The sequence below is a fragment of the Lonchura striata genome, chromosome 1 (genome assembly GCF_046129695.1).
Source record: "Lonchura striata isolate bLonStr1 chromosome 1, bLonStr1.mat, whole genome shotgun sequence".
Classification (NCBI taxonomy): domain Eukaryota; kingdom Metazoa; phylum Chordata; class Aves; order Passeriformes; family Estrildidae; genus Lonchura; species Lonchura striata.
The window spans coordinates 61772317-61793783 of record NC_134603.1 but is presented as its reverse complement, the minus strand read 5'-3'; the positions used below and the strand labels follow the sequence as shown (position 1 = coordinate 61793783).

The following is a 21467-nucleotide window of genomic DNA, read 5'->3' as shown; positions in this document are numbered from 1 at the left end:
GATTACTAAATCCTGATTCTTGTTTAATGACAGCATTTCATAAAATAAAAGAGAGGGGAAACTAATATGATATTTCATTGTCACCTATACCCAGAAGTTGCCACATAATAAGATGTACTACTATTGGAAAGCATTGTACAGTATTAAAATCAAATTGTAAGATAAAAGATTACAATTGTGACACGGAATAAAGACTCACTTTTGGCAGCTATTTGAAACTTCACGGGTGACAAGTTATGTCCTTCTCTTGCCAGGATATAGCTGTTTAAAAATTCCAGACAAATGAAATACAATCGAATGCTAAAGCACTTGTGTAACAAAAGCACTGGGTACCACAAGTAAAATGTAGCAACTCATCTTTATTAATAAGTCTTTTTTTTTTTATTCCACATCCCCCATGCCCATTTTAAAGAATGGTTTTGGTTTTTTTAAATGTCTGAAAAACAGAACTGAAAATAAAGAGCTAAAATACAAAACCTTTCAAGGCATAAACCATAATTACTCTGAAAACAGTATAGCCCACTCTGAAAGAGCTACACTCTAAATATCCAACACAGTAAAAAATTAAAGACAATTCCAGTTACCTCTGCACTGCCGGTTACATGTAGCAAGCAATTCTGAAATAACAATGATTTCACTCTCAAAGTTTAACTGATTTCTAAATCAGATTTTGGAACCAGATAAAGACCTGCTGACATGAAGTCCTTCTGAAATACTCTCAGTCTCTCTATTTAAAATACACTATGGGACAACTAAGTTAACTTGTTTTCACAAAAGCAAAGAGGGAGCCCTCAAAAATCAGGAGGAGCCCAAAGGAATTGTAAGGAATGGCTACCTCCTTTTAGCTCCTGTCTAGTGATATCCATAAGCTTTTTCAGTCCAAACTGTAGAAGACAGCCCTTCAACAGTCTCAGAGGTGTTTTTTTCTATCACACTCTACTCAGAGGGCTCACAAGGGAGACACCAGAAGATTTAAGTGGTCTCTGAGTTCAGCTTTAAGCCCCACCTGACCAAGAAGCATGAGTTCAGCCCTGCACAGCAGAATACAGGAATAAAATCAAGCAGGCCTTGTCCAGGCATCTGAACACAAACTACTTCTTCCAGAGGCAGGTGGCCTCAGACTTGGACCAGGGCTCTAATACACATTCAAAGGCAATCAGAGAAAGCTTCATGTTTAACCCTGATCTCTGGTTGCACATGCCTGAACGCACACTGGCAGCACTGGCAGGCCCACCAACAATTAACTTTAATAGCAAGAGGAGATAAAAAAAAAAAATCAGTACTCCAAGTGGAATCCCAAGCAAAGAGGAACCAAAGTATCAGCAGCTTCCCACCTACCTTTTGAGTCACAGCAAACAAAGCTCTCTAATTATTCTCCTATGGCCTGCCCCACCTCCCATCCCTCAGTTTCAGGATATTCACCAAACAAAATATATACTTCATATTCCCAGAACTGCAGGATTAGAAAAAATATTTGACATTTCAAACTTCCACTAAAGTTGCTTTAATAAGTTAATGTAAGATATTTTACTTTCCACAGCAGAAAATAGAAAATTCTATAATCAAAGTGGCTAAAAGTTGAAATAAAATGCTGTGAATCTGTTTGGCACAAACAGGCCTGCTGTCTTTGCTAAAGAGCAAATCTGTCGACATTGAATATTTTAACACAGTGATCGGCTCCACAACTTGCAAGCTGCAACCACTTGCTGCTGTTCTCATCATTATGTCCAGCTCTGCCTGCATGATGTCTCCAACATAAGCGTTTCACAGCAAGAGCATGACTTTGGCTGCAACAAAAAGAAATCCATACGTAACTGCAAAATGTTAAACACAGTTGGGCATGTGAATGTAAACATCAACATTCATGTAATTAGTACTCTTCAGTTAACACTACCAACTGAGGAAAAACTGACTTGTGACAACCAGCAGGTATTAAGTTCTTATTATGTAGGGTCATTAACACTAATGACATTCTATCCTCTCACTCATCAATAATTCAAACAGCTATTGATTTTCAGTTTTACCACATTAAGCTGGAGGTCAAGTATCTCAGTTACTTAGATATGACAGATTTCTGGCTTTTAGCCTGCAATTTCCTGTTATCTAGTTTCTCTTTCCCATTCATTGCAAGCATACACAGGCCAAAGTCACCATCAACTTCCATTTCTGTTACTGTCAATGCCAGCGTGTGATAGAAGAACCCAGGGGAGTGCTTCAAGTGAAACATTCCAAGTCTTTCCATAGAGTCTCTCTAGCTGTCACCACAGCAGCCACACATATAGCTTGCCATTTCTTTGGTTTCTGCTGGAAGCTGCTCATGAAAGCTTGCTGTCACCCACTCCAAAGTGTTTTGCTGATGTACACTGACTGCAATCCTTTCCACTCTCTCTTCAGTGTTTTCTACCATCATATTTATGACTAAAGGTAAAGCCTTTTTTTTAAGTAGGGCCAACAAAGGGTAATACTTCTCAAAGCTTTTACATAGCATGAACTATCTTGGGGGTTAATGCCCCTCTGGTTTTTGTTTGTATTTGCTGGAAGGTTTTTTTAAGACATCTAAATAACCAATATTTTTATTTCTGGGTTTTGCTTCAAGACATCTTTAAACTTTCAGGGATCACTCTTCCAAAAACGATAACAATTTTTGGTGTAGAAATAAACTACATTCATGTATTTTATGCTATAAGAACAGAAATCCAGCACTGTTACTCTGAAGAATAATATTTCATTGCTTCTAACTCACTTCAAAAGACATACCTGTTATCTATCTCAACACCTGTGGTCCAGTCAGCCAGTGCTGGCTCTTTCCCACTTTGCTTCCATGTGTACAAGATAATCTTCCCATTCTCTAAGCCTACTGCAACAATGTATCTATCAAGAGAATAATTACATTCATTTCATTAGAAATTACAGTAGACAGCTCAGTGAGACAGCTCAGCTCAATTCCAATGCTAAGGAAAGAACTAGCACTCCAGCACTGTTCTTGCACATTTCGTCTTCAAATCAGTATTTACTTTTCCATGAAAAAAATAAATACATCAAAGCTGCTTCTCAAAGGAAAAAAAAAAAAAAAAAAAGAGCAAATCAGAAACCCACTACATATATTTGGTTAGGAAAAAATAAGGAGGTTATCACAACATCAGATAAGTCAATAGTTTTGGAAGAATTAATGTGTTTCAGGTGTGTTCATTCATCTCTCCCTCCCCTCTTCCACTTTCATTTTTCTCATTACACTGCTTGGACAAGTCACCATACACCTGAAAAGGTGGCTAGGAAAGAAAAAAGTAGAGGTCATTCTGTTAAAGAATGGTCAAAACAATTGACAGGTAGATTTAGGGAGCTGTTTAGCCACATGAAACTAGTTGACTAAAGGGATAAATACTAATTTCAGATTAAACACAAAATGACAATCAGAAAACCAGCAATACCTTCCATCAGGAGTAAGCACATGGCTGATACCAACAGCAGTCACAGAATCCCCAGCATCCAGCACTGTTGAACAAGGCTTGATTGAATCCAGCTCATTGCCTTCAGTAATCATTGGCAAATCACACTGGCCCCAGATAATGACCTGATAAGAAAAAGAGTAATCTATGAGCTTCCACTTTAAACTTCTTGCAAATGCATATACAAAAACATAAGGAATAACGTCATTAAAATAATTTCAGGGCACAGTGGATGACCCTAAAAATGGTAAAAAAACCCTCTACCTACAAAGATTTTAATTTGTAGGCAGTCTGTCTGATTTCATTAAGGTTACTGACAACAAAACCAGATTCTGTTATGAAAGTTAAAGAAAAACTTGAGACCCATAGAATTATGTGACATATGCTTGTCTTACTGCATGAAGAAAGAAGGGAGAACGTCCAACTGGCAGCCCACAGTCTTGTATATACATATTCAAGCACTTTATTTAGCTTATGAAAGAATTACTGATTTCTGTGCTAATAAATGCAATAAGATTTTATATATAATAGGGGCTCATTAGAACACAGAGTTTGTTATTCTAAAAGACATCTAAAATTATTCTGGGCTTTCTAAATTCCTTTAATATTAATTACCTTCTTGTCCCGACTACCAGTAATAAAATACTTGCTATCCGGTGTCCAATCACAGGACCAAATGATTCGACTGTGAACAGCTGTATTTTTATCTGTGTATGCACAGCAAGTGAAGACTGGTCCTGGAATAAAACATGTAGAAGAAAAAGCCTTGTTTCAACTATTTTACATATTAAAAGTGATTGTTACTCTTACTTAACTATGTCAGAACTGCAAGAATACTTGGACATTATTCCACTCATATTTAAAGCAACTGGGAATACTTAGGACTGTATGAATTTCTTTTTCCAGCATTTACCACACTGATAACTAGCACCTGGTCAAGACCATACCAGTAAGCCCTTATAGCCCTAAAGCAGTAGGAACAGTTCAATATTTTAAATGCACTTCTTTTTCAGAAGAATTTAAGTATAATATATTCAGGTTATTTCTATTAAGTTTCTTTAAGAACACTGACTTCAGAAGTTTTTGAATAGTGCACCATGTGTTCACGTTTCCCCAGTAATTTCACTACAGCTCTTATTTGCCAGTAAAGTTCCAACTGCTCAAATCATAATGGTACAATTGTAAAGATTAATGTGTTCCCAAAGAGACAAACTTATATTTCAGCATGTATACAATTAGGCACTATATCTGATCCGCAGATCAGTAATTGGAATGCTTTTTCTAAGTAGAAGGGTTGTCACTTTGGAGCATAGACTTTAACCACTTCTTGGGATGCCAATAGCAGCAGTTTTGCTTTACACTGATAATGAGGTTATTTGTAGACAGAAGGGTTATTGATGAATAGATGAAAAGAGGATTTCCTCTACTTGCTGTGAGTATTCATGATCCTTATCCTGAATCATTGTGTAACTACTGTGGACAATATGCCAGGCTTTAAAATAGAAGTCTGAATAGAACAGAAATTCAAGCCAGGATACAACTGGACACTGTCTGAAAGGGCCAGAACTCACTGCCAAGACTCTAGGAACATTCTATAGAGCCCAGCAGTGTTTATATGCTATTAAGCCAAGAGTGCAGTGATAATCGCTTTCAGCACAAGCATCTGTTCTAGGATTCTATTAAAGAGTTCAATAGCAATCTCCTCATGATTTTGCAAGGCTCAAAGTCTTAATGAGAAGGTCAACTGAATCCTCACTATCAGTTCTTTTTCCAGACATAGTCAGTCCTAGTCAAATTAATCAATTGTGTAGGATTACCAGAAAGCCACACCAAAGACAGAGATTAATCCTGTCAAGAGTCTCAAAGTGTCATGCCATGCAAGCAAGCACAAGGCAGCCTATGCAGGATATGGGGGCAGCATTGGCTATGCCTGCACAGAACTCTTCAATGAAGGCTCTCCTTGACAGAATGCCAATCTGAAGTTCAGCTTGTATACTTGATTTCAGTAAATCAAACATACAATCACATGCAGAAGGCATGAGGACTTCATTACATCCATCAATTAAACACTACCTAAAGCTTGATTATATTCTTCTCCACATTTTAATTTGCTTTTTATGTTTCTACACATTAATTGCATTTCTTAAATCCACAAGAGCCTACAACATTAATAGTTCTTCAAAGTTGCAAGCAAAGTCCATTAAAGTATTCTATCAATTCTCTTTCAAATATTTTGCAGCCAAAAAAAATGAACAAACTTCCAAGTCTACAAACACCTATATTCACTTCACGTATCTTACCTGACTCTGAGGAATCCTGTTTCCTCCACAGTGACCAATTCCTGTCTCTAGAAACAGCTAGTAAAAAGTTGTCATCAGGAGAAAATGCCAGCTGAGTAACAGTCAGATTATGAAAAGACAAACTCTGCAGTTTCTTCCAAGAAGTGGTGCTCCACAAAATAATTGCTGCATGTTCTTTTTTGGAAGCCTGTATGGATGGAAAAAAATGAGAATCAATGAGAGCAAGTATAAAAGTCAGGCATTTCAAAGTAGTAAGATATTAGAAAGCTTGTTTTTAGGTTTGCAATCAGATAAGACCCTGCTTTCCTCTGGGAAGTTTCAACAATGTTTCCCTACTTTCTTCTAATGCTGACAATGTATCAGTAAGAAAATATTTCAGACCTCTATTTGTTACAATTTATCTTACCAATATCGTCAAATGAACCATACACAATTTAGGAATAATAACTTACTGGCAATCCACCCTCACCTTTGCAAGGGAACTGTTACTTATACAAAATCTTTCATGTTTTGTGAAAGAGAATTCAGCCCTAGAAACTGGGAAGCACTTTTCACTAGGTGGTGCTAGAATCTTTTCTTACCTTACATGCTGAGGCAACGATAGTGTTTGAATTATTGCAAGCAACACAAAATATTTCATATCCATGTCCATATCTGAAATACATGTGAAAAGAAATTTAACACATCACAATCATTTTTGCAGTATCCATCAAAGTTGTCATATTAATTTAAATCCCTTTTCAAAAATGAAAGGCACCTGCCAAGAACTTCTTACCACTTTCTCTGTATTACATCCCAAATAATTTGTTCAGCTTTCAGTTTAAACATCTGCACAAATTCTTCCATTAGAAACTGGCTACAGAAAAATCTGTCCAGCTCATTCCATAGCCTTAAAGCATCAGCACTGCAAAAGCCACCCTAATGACTAACAAAGCAGATTAAAGCAGCATTTAATGTATCCTTTTCTTAAAAAACAATTTTAGCACTACCAATAAAAATCATAGGCCACATATATGAAAATCACTGAAGAAATATGCTACAAACATATAGTCAAAGGATGCCTATGCGAGATTTCTGAAGTAAAAGACAAGCATTGTGTTGGAAAAGGAAAAAACCTCTGTAAAACCCCCAAAAATTCTAGCCTTCTTCAGAAATACATTTTTTAACCACTCTTCACAAAAGTTCTGATGAAATCCAAGCTCACATATCCATACTGGTATTTAACTAATAAGGAGAAATTCTATACAGACTTAACACAAATTAATATCAGTCACAAAAAAATTAGAAGTAAAGTAAAATTGGAGATGCAATCTATAAACAGTAGACAAGTATCAGCTCAATATCAGCCGGGTGGAGTGCTTTCCTATGATTCTCCTAGGTCAGCAGTGTTAACTTCTTACATGGGACTGATGTTCATGGAATTTAACTTGCAGCTGTTAACAGCCACCGACTTAAATAACAAATTACTGTGTGGATCTGTTGAAATGAGCCCAAAGCATCATTGCTGGGCATATCCCATCAACAGACCGCCAAAGCCAGGTTTGAAGACTGGGTATGTATACTGGCTCTTATGAAATGTAACTGTGCCTGGACTTTTTAACAGGGAGAGGGCCTGGTGCGTACCTCTAATTGAAATGTTAAGTTGCAAATTTGAGTGCATCTTATAATAATGAAGGTACTACTGCATGTCTTACTCTTAATTTGTCACCAACAGGAGTTTTATCATAATGCTTACTTTTAAAGCACATTCCTAGAGACTGTTTAGTAGTGAAAATCACTGCAAATCAATTTTCTAAAAATAAAAAAAAATATTGTATCAAAAGTATAAATTTCCTGAAATTCAATGATGGGAAAATAACCTGTGAAACAAATCCTCAGTTGTTTTGGTTTTAATCTCCTAAAAGTAGTATTTGAAGAGCAGTTAATTTCAAGCTTCTGCATGCAATGCTTCTTTTGCTAAATTGAAGTGCCAAAATGTAACTATTCTTACCAAATTAACAGTAAACATAAAATACCGTCTGTAGCAAAGTTACATGAGCAGGACTATCCTAGGTCAGACCAGCAGCTGTATAGACCACTGCTGTCTCCAGTAAAGAGAATTAAGCTATTGGCAACAGGAGATGATGTTTTAAAAGACTGTCTATGAGCCATGATAACACAGGAGCTACAATAAAGTCCCATCCTCTGATCCCATTAACAAAATAAGATTTCTTCACTACATAGTACACCACCAAATAAAAGTTCACAATGGAAAGAAGTAACTGCATGAATGAATAATTAAATATTTTCAACCGCAGGCAATTTTGCCTCAGCGTTGTACTATTAATAGCATTTTTTAAATGCACAGGTAGACTGACTGGACTTTCAAGTGTCCAAATGAATACGGTAATTTTCTAGTGTCAAATAGGATCTCTTCCAACTTCCAAGTGTATCACATGAAATGTACATACATATAGACATAAATATATATGTCAACACTCAAGCTTTAATCTCAGCATGCTGCATATGAACTCTCTATGACAATTTTCCAAGGGGATAAAGATTAGCATATTCTCACAAAATTTACCATATTTTTAAAGTTATTATATAATGTAAAAAATTCAGCCAGTTCTTTGTGCTAAAACCTCCTCAAGCAAACACTTCGCAAAACTCAACACTAATCCTTCAAAATTTGGTGTCAAGTTAGAGCTAGGAATACACAAATGTCAATGACAAACAAGCTATTTTTAGCAAGTCAGTGCCTCACACTGTTCTTCTGCTGCTATGGCAACTTGAAATCTACATTATGCAATTTCATGTTATTTCTTTCAAGATTACTCTGACCAAAAAATCTGAAAGTCTATGAATGCTTTACATCTTTGTTTCTCTTGCATAAAATGATCTATATCATTAGCTGTGTCTCTAAAACCAGAAAAAAACTGCTCAGATAAAAGTAATCTGAAGACTGCCATAAAATGGAGTTATTTTAATGAATGCAGGATGTAAAGGCAGATAAGCAATACTCCCATCGCAGAGTATAAAATATTAATGTCCTACTAGACTTTGCGAAATGTCAGAGGCAAATGATGAAGAATTTTGGCCTTGGCTCCTTTTCACTACTTAAACATCCCTTATCAATCTACTTATGTAAGTGCATTAGCAGCCATAGAAGGCATAGAAGAAATAGTTGAAGTAACAGTTAGAAATTGCAGAGTGTGCAGATATGGTCTAACATCCACTGGCTTTCCTCCTAAAAGAATTTTTGAGTACAAACACAGTAACAGAGCTTAAAAGCATCCAAAGCAGATTTACTGCCCAACTGAAAGCAAAGACGAACTTCTACAGAACTTCCCCCTTGGTCCAATGAAAGCAAGCTGCACAGCATTTTCCCAAAGCTTTTTATTGCCTTCCTCACAAAACTGGTAATGTAGAAAGGTGACTGTAACCATCAGCAAAGGCTCAACATTTTTCTCCTTCCAGTCTCAGACCCCTTTCAGGAGATTCAGATAAATAAACCCACAAGAAATTGAGATTATTCAATTTCTTTGTGCTATACTTAGAAGATTGATACTAAAACTTTGAAGATTGTGAAAGTATAGCCTCATGTTTGTGGGATCCTCACAGAACAAATCATGTGACAACATTAACGTGAAAATTGTTGTGAATTTCAGTAAAACAAGAAAACACAGCTGAAGAATTCTAAAACCCTGCAACTGCAAAACAATTATCATGACCACGTAACTTCATTAACTTTGCAACTGACAACCACTCTGTTGGCCTTGAGTGACAGGCTAGCCTCAAACTAGCCTTGTAACCATCTTACTCAATACTTATCACTTTGCTCTACCACTAAACACACTCGTTTGGCTGCTGGTTTGCACCTTTTTGCACCTATTGCACCTTGCAACTCTGACAGGAGTTAAGGGCAAGCTCCTCCATTGATGCCTCAGCCTCTACTTCCATACCACATCTGCAAGCCCACACTATGAAGCGGAAAGTAGCAGAAAACTCCTTAAAGAAACCTTCAGTATATACAAGGTTTTAAGGAGAAACAACCAACTACAATAAAATTGTGACACATCAGTTCTAACTGCTATTTCCCTCAGTGTTTCCCAATTTTTATATATATATAGTTTATTTATTTTACAAGCAATACAGCACACACAAGGTCAAATTACATGGTAAAATAGGAATAATTACAAGACTAAGCTACATTAACATGTTGCAACAGTTTTCTGGAAATTTTGTAATAAAGAAGAAAAGGAAAAATAAAACTTACAACTTCTGAATTTCAGGCCATAAGGTATTCTGCAGCAAGTGATCCTCTGGTGGAGGTTCTAAAAAAGATTTGTACAGCCTATTAAAATCTGATTTTTTTCAAAAAAGCTAAATAATGCTTCAAATTTATATCAAATAAACCTCATTCTCTACTACCTACAACAGAAGTAATTCTCATACCTGTAAGGACCAAGGGTTGAAAAGAAATCTCTGGATACTGATTTGAAATAGTATTAAATGATTCTTCATCATCATCTGGTTGAGCAGCCATATCTCCTATTAAAATAAGGACTTCATTAGGTAGAGAACACACTAGAAGGGAGGGAAAATATAAGGACAAATATAAGCAAAAAAATCTATATTTTTGACAAGTAGTTGAAACTAGGTTTCTCTCCTTGCAGAGTTACAATAATATGAATACTAGAAGCTAGTTATTCTAGTGCATATGAGAATGAGAAAGTTTTAAAGAAATAATAATCTAACCTTGATTTTGAAACTGGCCTCTCTGCATCAGCACAATCTTTCAGAGATTCCTAAAAAGAATTTCACTGAGCAAAGCAGTCACCAGAGTTCAGCCTGTGTTTCCCCAGTGTTAAACCTTTTTTTCTGTATTTGAAAAAGACAAAAATCTCTGATACAAGTGATGAGTTCCTAAATTTGATGTAGATCACTAAATGAAAACCCATATTTGAGCAAGTTTAGCTACAATTTGCAAACTTCAGCAAAACTGCTGATGGCTCAGCTATACTTAGTCCTTAGCTTTAGGTAAAAGTATCAGAGGTAATCAAAACTAGTCAATTGTAAGTTAAAATTCAACTCTGTCCTTCATTGTGAAGGAATTAAGAAAAAGGTACAGAGATGGGGAACAATGCCTCTCAAACAGAATCTACCTTTTTATACAAATATGTATTTACCTCAAGCATAGCAGTTTCAAAAAGAAGGTACAGAAAAAGCAAAGCAAAGACTAAATTCTAATTCATTCCAACTTCGCTCTCTTTGAAAATGAAATGAGCAGCATTCATCTGAGACCACTATCTGAGCACCAGGAAGATTTCTCTGCAGAGTGAGAACACATCTGTGGTGTTTTACCTAAGCCATCAAGGATGACAGCACTGTATGAACAGTGGTGGATGATGCAGGGAAGTTCTATTCATGGTGCTGCTTCTAGTTGGGCCACATGAAATCAATGGAAATTAGTTACTCTGTGTGTGGCAATAATCTAGAAGAAGGAGGTTTTGTTCCCTCTCTCATTGGGAGAACTCATGAGAAAGCAGGGGAAAAAACTTTGCCAGAACATATTTTACAATTTATCTGAAGTAGAATGAAATTGGTTTTTCTCTCACAAATTATTTACGAAAATTTGGTTTATTGCCATTGAAGGCCCTGGAGACAAAGCTTATTAAAATGCTTCCTTTTGTAGATCACACCGTCTGATAAAACTTTAAGCAGAGAAAAAAAATAGGTCTAACCTAATTTGTACATTCCACTATAGTGCATTTTTACCAGAGACTTCATGAAAAACCAGATCTGATTACCAGTCTCAGGAAAATATTTTTTTATCATTCTAGGAAGATGTCTGTCCCTCCTTCCCTGTTCCCCCACAACGTAATCTCCATTGCCTCTCCAAGATATTAGCTACTGTTAGCTAACTAATTCTTCCTTACTTGTGTTTTTTACTTTTAAGCACCATGTTTGCTGCTAGCAAATAAATAAATACTTTGCATTATGTTATTTCTAGATTCTGAACTTGCAGTCAAGCCTACACTTACAGACCTAATATGCACACCAGAACAATCCCTTAAATAAAGTTTCCACATGAAACACCACATCCATTATTTCTCACTAGCAATACCTTTAAAAACAGCTTTATTGGATAACCCCAAAGCTGGCACAGTTGCACCTTCCGGAAGATCAGATGACTGCTGAATTGAAGAAAAAAGAAAGGTTACACACAGATTGCCATGTAGGTCAAAGGCCACAGCTTAAGGAATCCCTGAGAGTTTCTAGAGTTAGTTTCCTAGAGAAGTGATAGAGAAGTGAAGGGGGTACTTTCAAAAACTCTTGTCTAGAACATACCCTAAACAAAACAAAGACCAGTATTCTGGCAGGAAGGAAAAAAAAAAAAAGACAAAAAAAGCACTTTTCTAAGGCCCCTGCTCAAGGATTTTCTTCAATGCTAATTGCAAGTTTTCTTCCACAATTATATTTATTCCTGCACATACATGACAATTAATCTATTAACTGAGAGCACTGCAGTTTTTAACACAATAGAACTGAGAAATCATTGTTCTGAAGTGTAATAATAAAGCAGCATTTTGGAAAAGAGAACAGAGAGTGACTGCCTGTGACCACAACTTGAAACACAACTCAGTAAATAGTACAGATATGTCTCTGGAATATGTGTCTGTTTAAAGTAGCACAAGGGAAAGACAAATCATCAGACAAAACACAGTTCCATAATGGTACAGGAAATCAGAGAAAATTTAGAAAGGGTAATAAAAAAAAAAATAGAAAGGGTAAGTGAACTTGGAGACCTTTGTGTAGAGATAAAACAAGATCTAATAGCTGTAAACCCACTTCCTTATGGTATCAGAAAAGTTCAGAGAGAGACCATTTGACTGAATTAAATCAATATTTTAGGTGACAGCTTAAAATGTACTTAAATGTTCATAATTAGATGAGACAATGTATCAGAGATCCAGACAAGCATAAGGCCTCTAAAACAAAAATGGTTCCTCATTACAACCCAAAGTATAATGGAATCCCATGGATTTGAACTGAATATAATCTTATTCAACCCTTTTAGAATATAAAAGTGTTTTTTGGTTTCAGGTACTTTTTTGAGGAAAGCATTTAAGCCACATTAAAAAAAGGCTTCCCCACTTTAATAATAAAAAGTTTTCACAGAAAACAATTTCAAGAAAGCTGTTTAAAAGCAGCTGTATAATTACAGCTCATAAAGCCTTCCTCTTTAACCAAAGCCCATGTGAAACACTTTGTGATATGAATCAAAAAACAGCACATCTGCCACCCTTATAAAAGCACAATGTTGCTTGTACAAAGGTCATTAAAGCAAATGCTTACAAATTCTTGTAGAATTAAAGCTCTAAGCAGTTACTTATGTAATTTCTTGCTATCAAAAATGATTCTACTTCTATCCCAGATAGTTCAATTGTTAAATTAAATGGAAAGGCTAATTCATCTCTGAGAAACTGCACAGAAAACTCTGCTTTTGAGTAAGATATCCAAATAGCATGCAAAGCACTGTACAGAGGCAACTATTTGAATGAGGTCTGCTCTACAAAATGCAGACAAAATCAGAATTAGACCTTAATGCAAATGGGGAGCAAACAAAGAATAGCAACACAGGACAGCTGACATACCCACAACTAAGAACTAGAATGTAAAGGTCTCAAAAAAATTTCCAATGCCAAAGTGGAAACAAAGCACGAGCAAGTACATATTTATAACTATTTGTATGTAAGAACTAAAAATAATGCCAAAAGCTTTATGGTATTTCCAAGCGTGCAATTACAAAAAAAAAACCACCAAGTAATACCAACACATAACCACACAATAATAATTAGAACTAGGCAAGACTACTACACCCTTAAATTAAGGGGACACACATTAACAGGCTTTATTGTTTGCTTAATCCCCAAGTGTGTACAGTGGTCTACTTTGGTTTGAGTTACTTAAAATTTACCCACACTCATTTCAATCTTTTGACACAAGGTCTTGCTAGTTTCAACTAGAACCTGTTTCATATAATATCATAAAAATACATATGAAACAACACTCATGGAAGCAAGCAGATTAGAAAATAAGGTTACAGTTTCATTACAACTGAACGAATTTTTACAAAGTTTAGTGCAATCTGACATTTTCTGAAGCATTAACTTATTTTACATCTAACAGGGTTCTCTGTGTAGCATTGTTTTAGCATACTTACATGGGACCAGAGCTTCTCCATTGGAACACCAGTGATGTTACTGAAGTTTTCTATAAAATTCTTGGGAGCACGAAAAACTCTAAGCACTTTTTCATCTGCTCCTGACACGAACTCAAACCGGCCAATCATTGCCAGACAGCGCAGGTCATATCCGTGTACTTGAGGCCTGGCAATTTCATGCCACGTTACCTAAAAGTGAGAAGACACACAGCTAAAACACAATTCTTAAACAGAGAAACAGTGCAATTTAAAGTTCCAAAAAAGCACCCCTCCGTTACTTGCTGTATATATTAACACAAAGATAAAAGCAACCTTCTACAGAGGTGCATAAAACTGGTGTGCACATACATCAGTTGAATCCTCTTTTTCCGCCAAACCATTCCTGCAATTAGTAAACTGTGTCTCTGCACAGATGTGCTTAAGGCACTTACTGTGACTTCTTCACGCTAGACAATCAGGAATAGAACATAATTTGCCTAAGTAAAAAGAGGTTTGTATCCTACTACTTCCAAGACTGTAGGTCTGAAAGACTTAAGAAAGGTAGTGATAATTATCCTGCTTCCTTCCTCTGTCTTTCATAAAGAACAGCAGCACTGCTGTCAGCAGGCTACAGGTTCCTACTTCTCTCTTTTCTTTAAATACTTGACTCAAGTGAGACCATTTAATAGAAGCTTTGCAAAAAACTGACAAAATCATAATAGATTCTAAGTGTCATTAGCTATTTCACCTAAATGATACTTCAGTTGGAAAAATCCAGTGTGTACTTTGAGTTAAGAGCTAGCAGAACAAAAATAATTTAAAATAATATAGACTACTTCAGTATTCCAATGCCTGTAGCCAAGACTAGATGTCACATGACTATAAGCAAAGGCTAAATGCCACATATCACCCTAAAAACTCAATTGAGTTTCGAATGTTGAAGTTTCTGACAGGGAATTCAAGACATCCTACAAAACCTCATGACTTCACAAGGTCTTGATTATTTCTCAGTGAGGAAAAAAGTATTCATTCTTTTTTAAAAAATAAAATCAAACAGTGCTACAAGCCCTTCTTACTCTTTACTGGGTACATCTTTGCATACAACACAAAAAATTCAAATCCCAAACAAAGAGAGGGCTATATAAGTAATTCAATAAGCTTCTTCCAGAAAAATCAGGATGGAAATTTGCATGACAAATTGAAGCTGATGGTTATCCCTCTTTTCTGATATTCTGATATCAGAACTGAGACTTTAAGAAAGGATGCTTATTTGCATTCAACATTTAGTTTCCTTTTTATAGGGAAAAACATTTAACTTTCCATAAACATCTGAACCATCCATTCTGTATTGTTAAGACAAACATCAGATATCACCTGTTCTAATCTTTCAGATGCTAAACTTGGTGTGACAAAGAAAGTAAATCATTTTAAAAGCCTGTGTTAACCAAGTTCATGATTGGCAGAACTAAAAACATTTCCAGGGTTCAGAAATCCTGAATAAACCTCTACAAATGACCCATATCTATTCCAACTCTCCACTTCACCCATCCAAAAAGGATACTAAGGCTTTCTCCCACACCTCATGCAGCAGCAAATATTGCAACTGCTTAGATTTACACCTGATCAAATTAGCCTGATAGCTGCTCTGTGTTAGAACAGGAAGGCAAAGTACAAGAATTCAGTTTATGCCCTATTTAGGTATGAAGACTGCAATCACTCTGCTAAATCAATTGATTCAAAAGTTTCAGGGCAAGCTGTGCAGGTGAATCATACAAAGATCAGTTCTTTCAGAAGAGAGGATTAAAATTAAGCAAGCAGCATACATAATAAAGAGTGGTACTTCAGTAGGTCACATAGAAAGCAATATTGACAACTCTTGAATGCTGCCAACTTACATCACATTCCAATCCTGAACTTTGTTTTGATATATTTAAATGTACCCTCCTGAGTGGAGATTAGGGTAAAAAGCAGGGAAGGAAACTGGAAATATCCTTCCTACAACACAAGGCAAAGTGCAGCTCTTGAAATGGGATTGCCACCACTCCTGTGTGGCATGGAAGAAGGAAACTGAAGAACTGATCCACTCTCTCAGAAACATCAAACCGCCTGTGGTAGTCTACATTACAGAAGCTTTGATAAGACAGCTGTAAGTCTCTCCAACCAATGGCACAGTCAGTCCAGTTTCTACCAGCTTCATGAATGGAATATTGGTACTGTTCTGCCAGAAGAGATTTTATTTGTAGAGGAGGAAAATGGACGAGAAACAAGAAATTTCTGCATTCCTAAACAGACTTTCCCCCAGTCCAATGCATGAGGAGGGAGCAAGCAGCTATGTGGTCCTTAGTTGTTGTCTGGGGGCTAAAACAGGACAGGTACCAGCTGCACTTATATAGTTCAGATAATCATTCTAGTAAAACAGAGTCATTAACAAATTAATTTAAAAAAATACAGTGAGAACTTTGTTTAGATTATGTTTGTGTAAAAAAGCACAACCAAAGTTGAGTTTCTTCATTATTACCTGCAGCAGTGTAGCCAATTGTTAAACACTGCAATAGGTGGTTATCAGTACCAGTCATGTATTCCTCTTTCTGAATTACTGTAGAGCCTGTTTTCCAAGACTCTGGGAGAAAGCTAACTGAAGGTAATCTGAACATGGACATAGGATTGAACTGCAATCATTCTGTGTGATTACAAAACTCTGCCACTAATATTTTTAAAGTGAAAACAGCACATACTCAATTACCAAACCAAGCAGTTTTAAACAGATCATCGCCTGGGGAACTTTAAGATTTGAATTATATTCAGATAACTTGTTCCAAACTCAGGACTGACCAAGCCCCCTTAACCACACTCACAAAAGCTTTGAAAATCATACCTCAGTCTCTTCCTTCCTTTTCCATGGAGCAAAGAGCCTCGTAGTTTGATCAGAGCCCACACTGATGATAAACTCTCCTTCTGGATCCCACTTCACATCTTCTACACTGTTAAAATGTCCTGAAATCACTACTTCTGGAGTCCATTCTTTCTATGAAAACAGTTCCACAAAGAAGTAAGGAGTTTTTCATTTGACTGATTGGCATATTCTAAGCAAAATAAAAGTATAAATGTGCTTATTAAGAAAGTAAGAAAAATACATTTGTAAACAGCAAATTATTGTAACTCAAGAAAGGCTGAAGAGACACAGATATTGATGTATTGCTCCCATATGAAAGAAACTTGTGTTATTTGTTCAGCTGTGAACAAAGCATAGCCACCTATTCAACTGACTTCATGATCTCCATAGGCAAGAAGCAGAGTTTAGAGCCTTGAGGATTTCAACCTTCCTTCTGTGCAGGAATGAGACTCCTACAAAATATTACATTCAGAAAAAGACTATTTCAATTGCTAAATTTAAATTATACTGCTACACTTTTCTATTAATAACAGAAATTAACCTCAAATGTCTTAAAAGTACAATTATTTAAAAAAAACCCAACATACCTTATTAACTGTAGCCTGTTTCCAAAGGTGTAGAGCTCCATGAAAAGCATGAGCAATGATCATTGAACCATCTGGACTAAAATGGCAGTCAAAAAATCCAAGAGTATTGCCACCCACTTCACCTACCCGTACCTAAATTAATGAACAGAAGCAAAATATCCATGAAAATGGCCTTCCATTCCTACAAAATCATTCTTACTTCATGAGATGAAAAACTACCAATAGACAAGAGTTCACATTCACACACACAAACACATTTGAAGAATATTTTAATTGCAGAGTTAAGCACTGAAATGTCATGGGACTTAAAGCTGCATGCCAGTTGAATGGAACCTCCCTTCAGAGACATCTCAAGATAGGATTCCCCCAAGGGAAAGAAAACACCACAAGAGATGAAATGCAAACCCAAGTGTTCTGTGTTTCAGTCCAGCTTGTTGGATGCAAGAGCTCCCTGTTGCCTGGCTACTGCTCTGTTGCACAATAAAGAGAAATGATCCAAAGAAAGAGTAGTTCCCAAGTATATTTTCTTTCCTACTTAAATTTCCAAGATTCCTCAGCAAACTTTCACTTCCCTGTTTCTCCATGAACAGCTGCAATTTGATCCACACTCCTGTGGCATATTCTGGCTTCTGTTTTGTGCTTCTCTTACGAATTCTCACATATGCACACATGCGTACACAAAGACCTTACAGTTGCTCTAGTGCCCTTCCACTTTTTTAATTTTATTAAAAGATTAATAAAGTTACATTTTCAAGTTTTATTCAAGACGTAAGACCACAATTTCTTCCAAGCTTTCAACTCCCCAATTCTTATATAGTCTCTTTAAGACCAAAACGAAATGAACCAATGTTCCATTTTAGGCTCTGCACTAGTAGTTCCATTTTACTAGCACTCATTCAAAAAAATACCACTCATATTGAAGTGACTTTGACATGCCATGCTAGAGGCAGAATTCTAGTCTCACCTCTGAGCAGGGGAATGAATTTCTGGAGACATCTTGTTCATAATATCATGATGAAATAGAGAAACTGGGATGTTCCCCTTGTGCCCTTCTCCCCCCTGCAGACTTCCAGTTCAGATATTCCTCTTGATGCAAAATAGATTTTTGCCATTAAAATGTCTGATCTGAACTTGAAGCTACACATTTGTGGTCAAACCAATGCAAAGAAGGTGCAAAATTAAAGACTCACAACTTGCAACAAGCTTTACTACACAACCCATTTTTAGAAGGCCGTAAATTTAGCCACAACTATACGCTATACCTAGGGACATCAAATCGCATCTCTATGCGATTGCTTTTTTATGAGTTAATTTCTACTTCAAGCACAAAGGCATCAGAATTTTTCAATGAAACAGAGAAAAAATTAAATACCCTACTCTAATACTCACTTTTTCACCCAAGAGACTTGAAACTTTCTTTGTGACAGGAAAGACCACTGGCTGGCATAACCCAACACAAACAACTTCAACTGAACTACTGCAATTTGGAAAAGCAGATCAACTGAAAAGACATCAATCAAAGCACTAGAGAAATCTGGTTGTACTACTTGTTTATTTAGGATGATCCACATCAGAACAGCTTTCAGAATACTACATGAATGACACATGAATACTCAACTCAAATAGAAGAAGCTAATGACACAGCCAATGTTCAAGTTACTGTGAGTAAAACCAGGCTTGTGAATTCGTGTCAGCTGCTCTGTGGTAACTGCTCATGCCACATTCGCACAAGGATGAACTGCAAATGGTTCAAGAGGGTTTCTTCCTCTTCTTACCAGGAGCACATAGCATGCATTACTATGCAGCCCCTGCCTTGTACACTATGAATGACAGCTGAGCACAAACACCCCTTATAAATTCCTCAGTACAGTAAGAAAAAATACAAACAAGCAATAAAAATCATATGTATACCTTTTTTTAAAACAGAGTTTTATTTGCAACACAGCATCAGAATGAGTATTTTCACAAGAAAGCACTTTGCCTTTCTCTGCCAGAATTTTAGAGAGTTTCTGTTCCCTACAGTACACACATAATGCTGGAAACACAAATTGCACACAGCACATATTGTGAGAAAGACTGACACTTGCCTGTTCTAGCCAGACTCCAGATTCTTCATCAGGTTCCCAGATGATCACAGTTTTGTCCATTGATGCAGATAATAACCTCATTGGTTGTTTCATGCTGCCATCTACAGTACAAAGAAAATTATTACCCTACAACCTACAAGCTTATGTTCTGAAGAAATTAGGCGATACTGAAATATAAACACATTTTTAAAATTGTTCAACATCAGAGACATGCAATGAATTTCTTATATGCCAAATTTACAGACTCTACATTCTTGCCAGGCATTATTTAGGAGATATTGTATTCTCAGCCATAATCACCCAAAGAAAAACACGTACATGAGAACAACCATATTCCAGTTGTCTCACTCCAAACTTATATTGAATTAAATATAATTTGGAGGAAAAGCTAGAGTTTCACAATGAAAATGCACAGCAGTCCTTGGTTCCATTCCTTAAGTAAGTTTTAATGAGATTTACAGTTTAAAATAATTGCCCAGTATTCACTGCTTGGTTTTTTTTCCCCAAATTGTTAAGTTTGCTACTGACTTCAGCAGACTCTAGCAGCCTGTAGTGCATACAGTAATTCAGGACTGCTCCCCAGAATGCAGTGAAACACTCCAGAAAAAAAGCCCAACACAGAACAGGAAAGAGGGAGCTGGCTCATCAGCAGTTGTGCACTGAGGAACTTTTCTTGATAATAGAGATATTGGCAGGCATCTCATGAGGTGATATGTTAGCAACAGACTTCCTACCTTACCTTCTGCACTGAGAATATGTCTCTCAGATCAGTTTGCCTCTAGTGCAAATCTATTTTAGGGAACCCAGAATTGGGCAGTCCAAAGTACACAATCAGCTTCACTTATGTGGAAGCACCTGGAAAACTTCATAGTCTACCAGGACAGTTTTCAGAATGCACTGCAAGGCTGACAGCCCTACATTGTGCCTAAACCTTGTTCTAAAAGGCTACATCTTTTACTGGTGTCTAATTTAGAAAAAAAAAAAAGAGAAGTTTAAGGACCAGATACCTAAACCAGTGTTTTTAAAGCAAGTCCTGTGTCTTTCACTGCATGCATTTTGACAGTCTACTGGCACTCTGCTGTTCAAGTCTTGTCTAGACCAGCAAAGCTGTCCTTTGTACTGCTGAAGTCACCTGCCATCAGTAACTCTAAAATATATCAGAAAAAAAGACGCCTTTGCCAAATATTCAAGGTGTTCTGACTGTGCAATGTCAAATCAAAAATCTGCTTCCCTTATACGCCAAGTAGACACATAACAGCAAATCAGTACTGTAAACAAGGCGTCAGAATCTAAGGATTTCAAAAGAAAGATAAATATTAGAGCAAAATGTAAAACTAAACTATAAATAACAGTTTCAGTGGAAGTCTACACTAATGCCTTAAAGTTACATGCTTGAGAAAATCTGATAGTCCAGGAATCTACACCACTAAAAAGAAAGGAGAGCTCTTGAGGTATGTTCACCTTCTGAAGAACAGACATTTTAAAAACATGTATGAAGGTAACTTAATAGAGCTATTAATTCATACTGATTATTTAAACTAATTTGTATGCCATATCCAACAAATCACTTACAATAAAGTCTTTACAGCTCTGTTATTTCATTTCATTCCTTAAAGAAAATGTGAGTACATGGCAATATCTGTTTACTCATAAAACATTATTTGCAGAATGTAAAGACTGTTATTTCTACAAGAACAAGTGAACATGTAAACACAACACGAAGACATGTGACTGTATCTATGTATATGATACTTAACACTGGTAAGTGTTTGCAATCTTTTTACCTTTGTAAAATGGAGGTTGCCAGTGAACTGCATACACCCAGTTTTCATGACCAGCTAACACAGACTCCAAAGAAACTGCATATGATATGTCAGCATCTACCACAAATCAGAGAAAAGCATATTTCTTTCTAAAAGCCAAGAAAGACCAGGTTATTTCTGGTATCTTTAGTGAAAATAATCAA

The 21467-nt window shown here is 36.4% G+C and overlaps 1 protein-coding gene across 2 annotated transcripts in view; it reads right to left on the bottom strand.

Annotated features, from left to right (window-relative positions):
* Positions 1-344: 344 nt before the first annotated feature.
* The window catches only part of ELP2 (elongator acetyltransferase complex subunit 2), a 38014-nt gene continuing 16891 nt past the window's right edge, over positions 345-21467 (bottom strand). Inside the window, exons 9-22 of one of the 2 annotated variants that reach the window (XM_021528724.2) lie at positions 21286-21381; positions 19502-19602; positions 17415-17546; positions 16810-16959; positions 13956-14144; positions 11856-11925; positions 10184-10279; positions 10005-10062; positions 6328-6400; positions 5747-5933; positions 4062-4183; positions 3429-3571; positions 2758-2871; positions 345-1787 (exon numbers count right to left, since the gene is read on the bottom strand). In XM_021528724.2, the coding sequence (XP_021384399.2) occupies positions 1631-1787; positions 2758-2871; positions 3429-3571; positions 4062-4183; positions 5747-5933; positions 6328-6400; positions 10005-10062; positions 10184-10279; positions 11856-11925; positions 13956-14144; positions 16810-16959; positions 17415-17546; positions 19502-19602; positions 21286-21381 (1688 nt within the window). In that variant the 3' untranslated portion in view covers positions 345-1630. The remainder of the gene's footprint in view (positions 1788-2757; positions 2872-3428; positions 3572-4061; positions 4184-5746; positions 5934-6327; positions 6401-10004; positions 10063-10183; positions 10280-11855; positions 11926-13955; positions 14145-16809; positions 16960-17414; positions 17547-19501; positions 19603-21285; positions 21382-21467) is intronic. The other variant, XM_021528725.2, reaches the window with a different exon arrangement.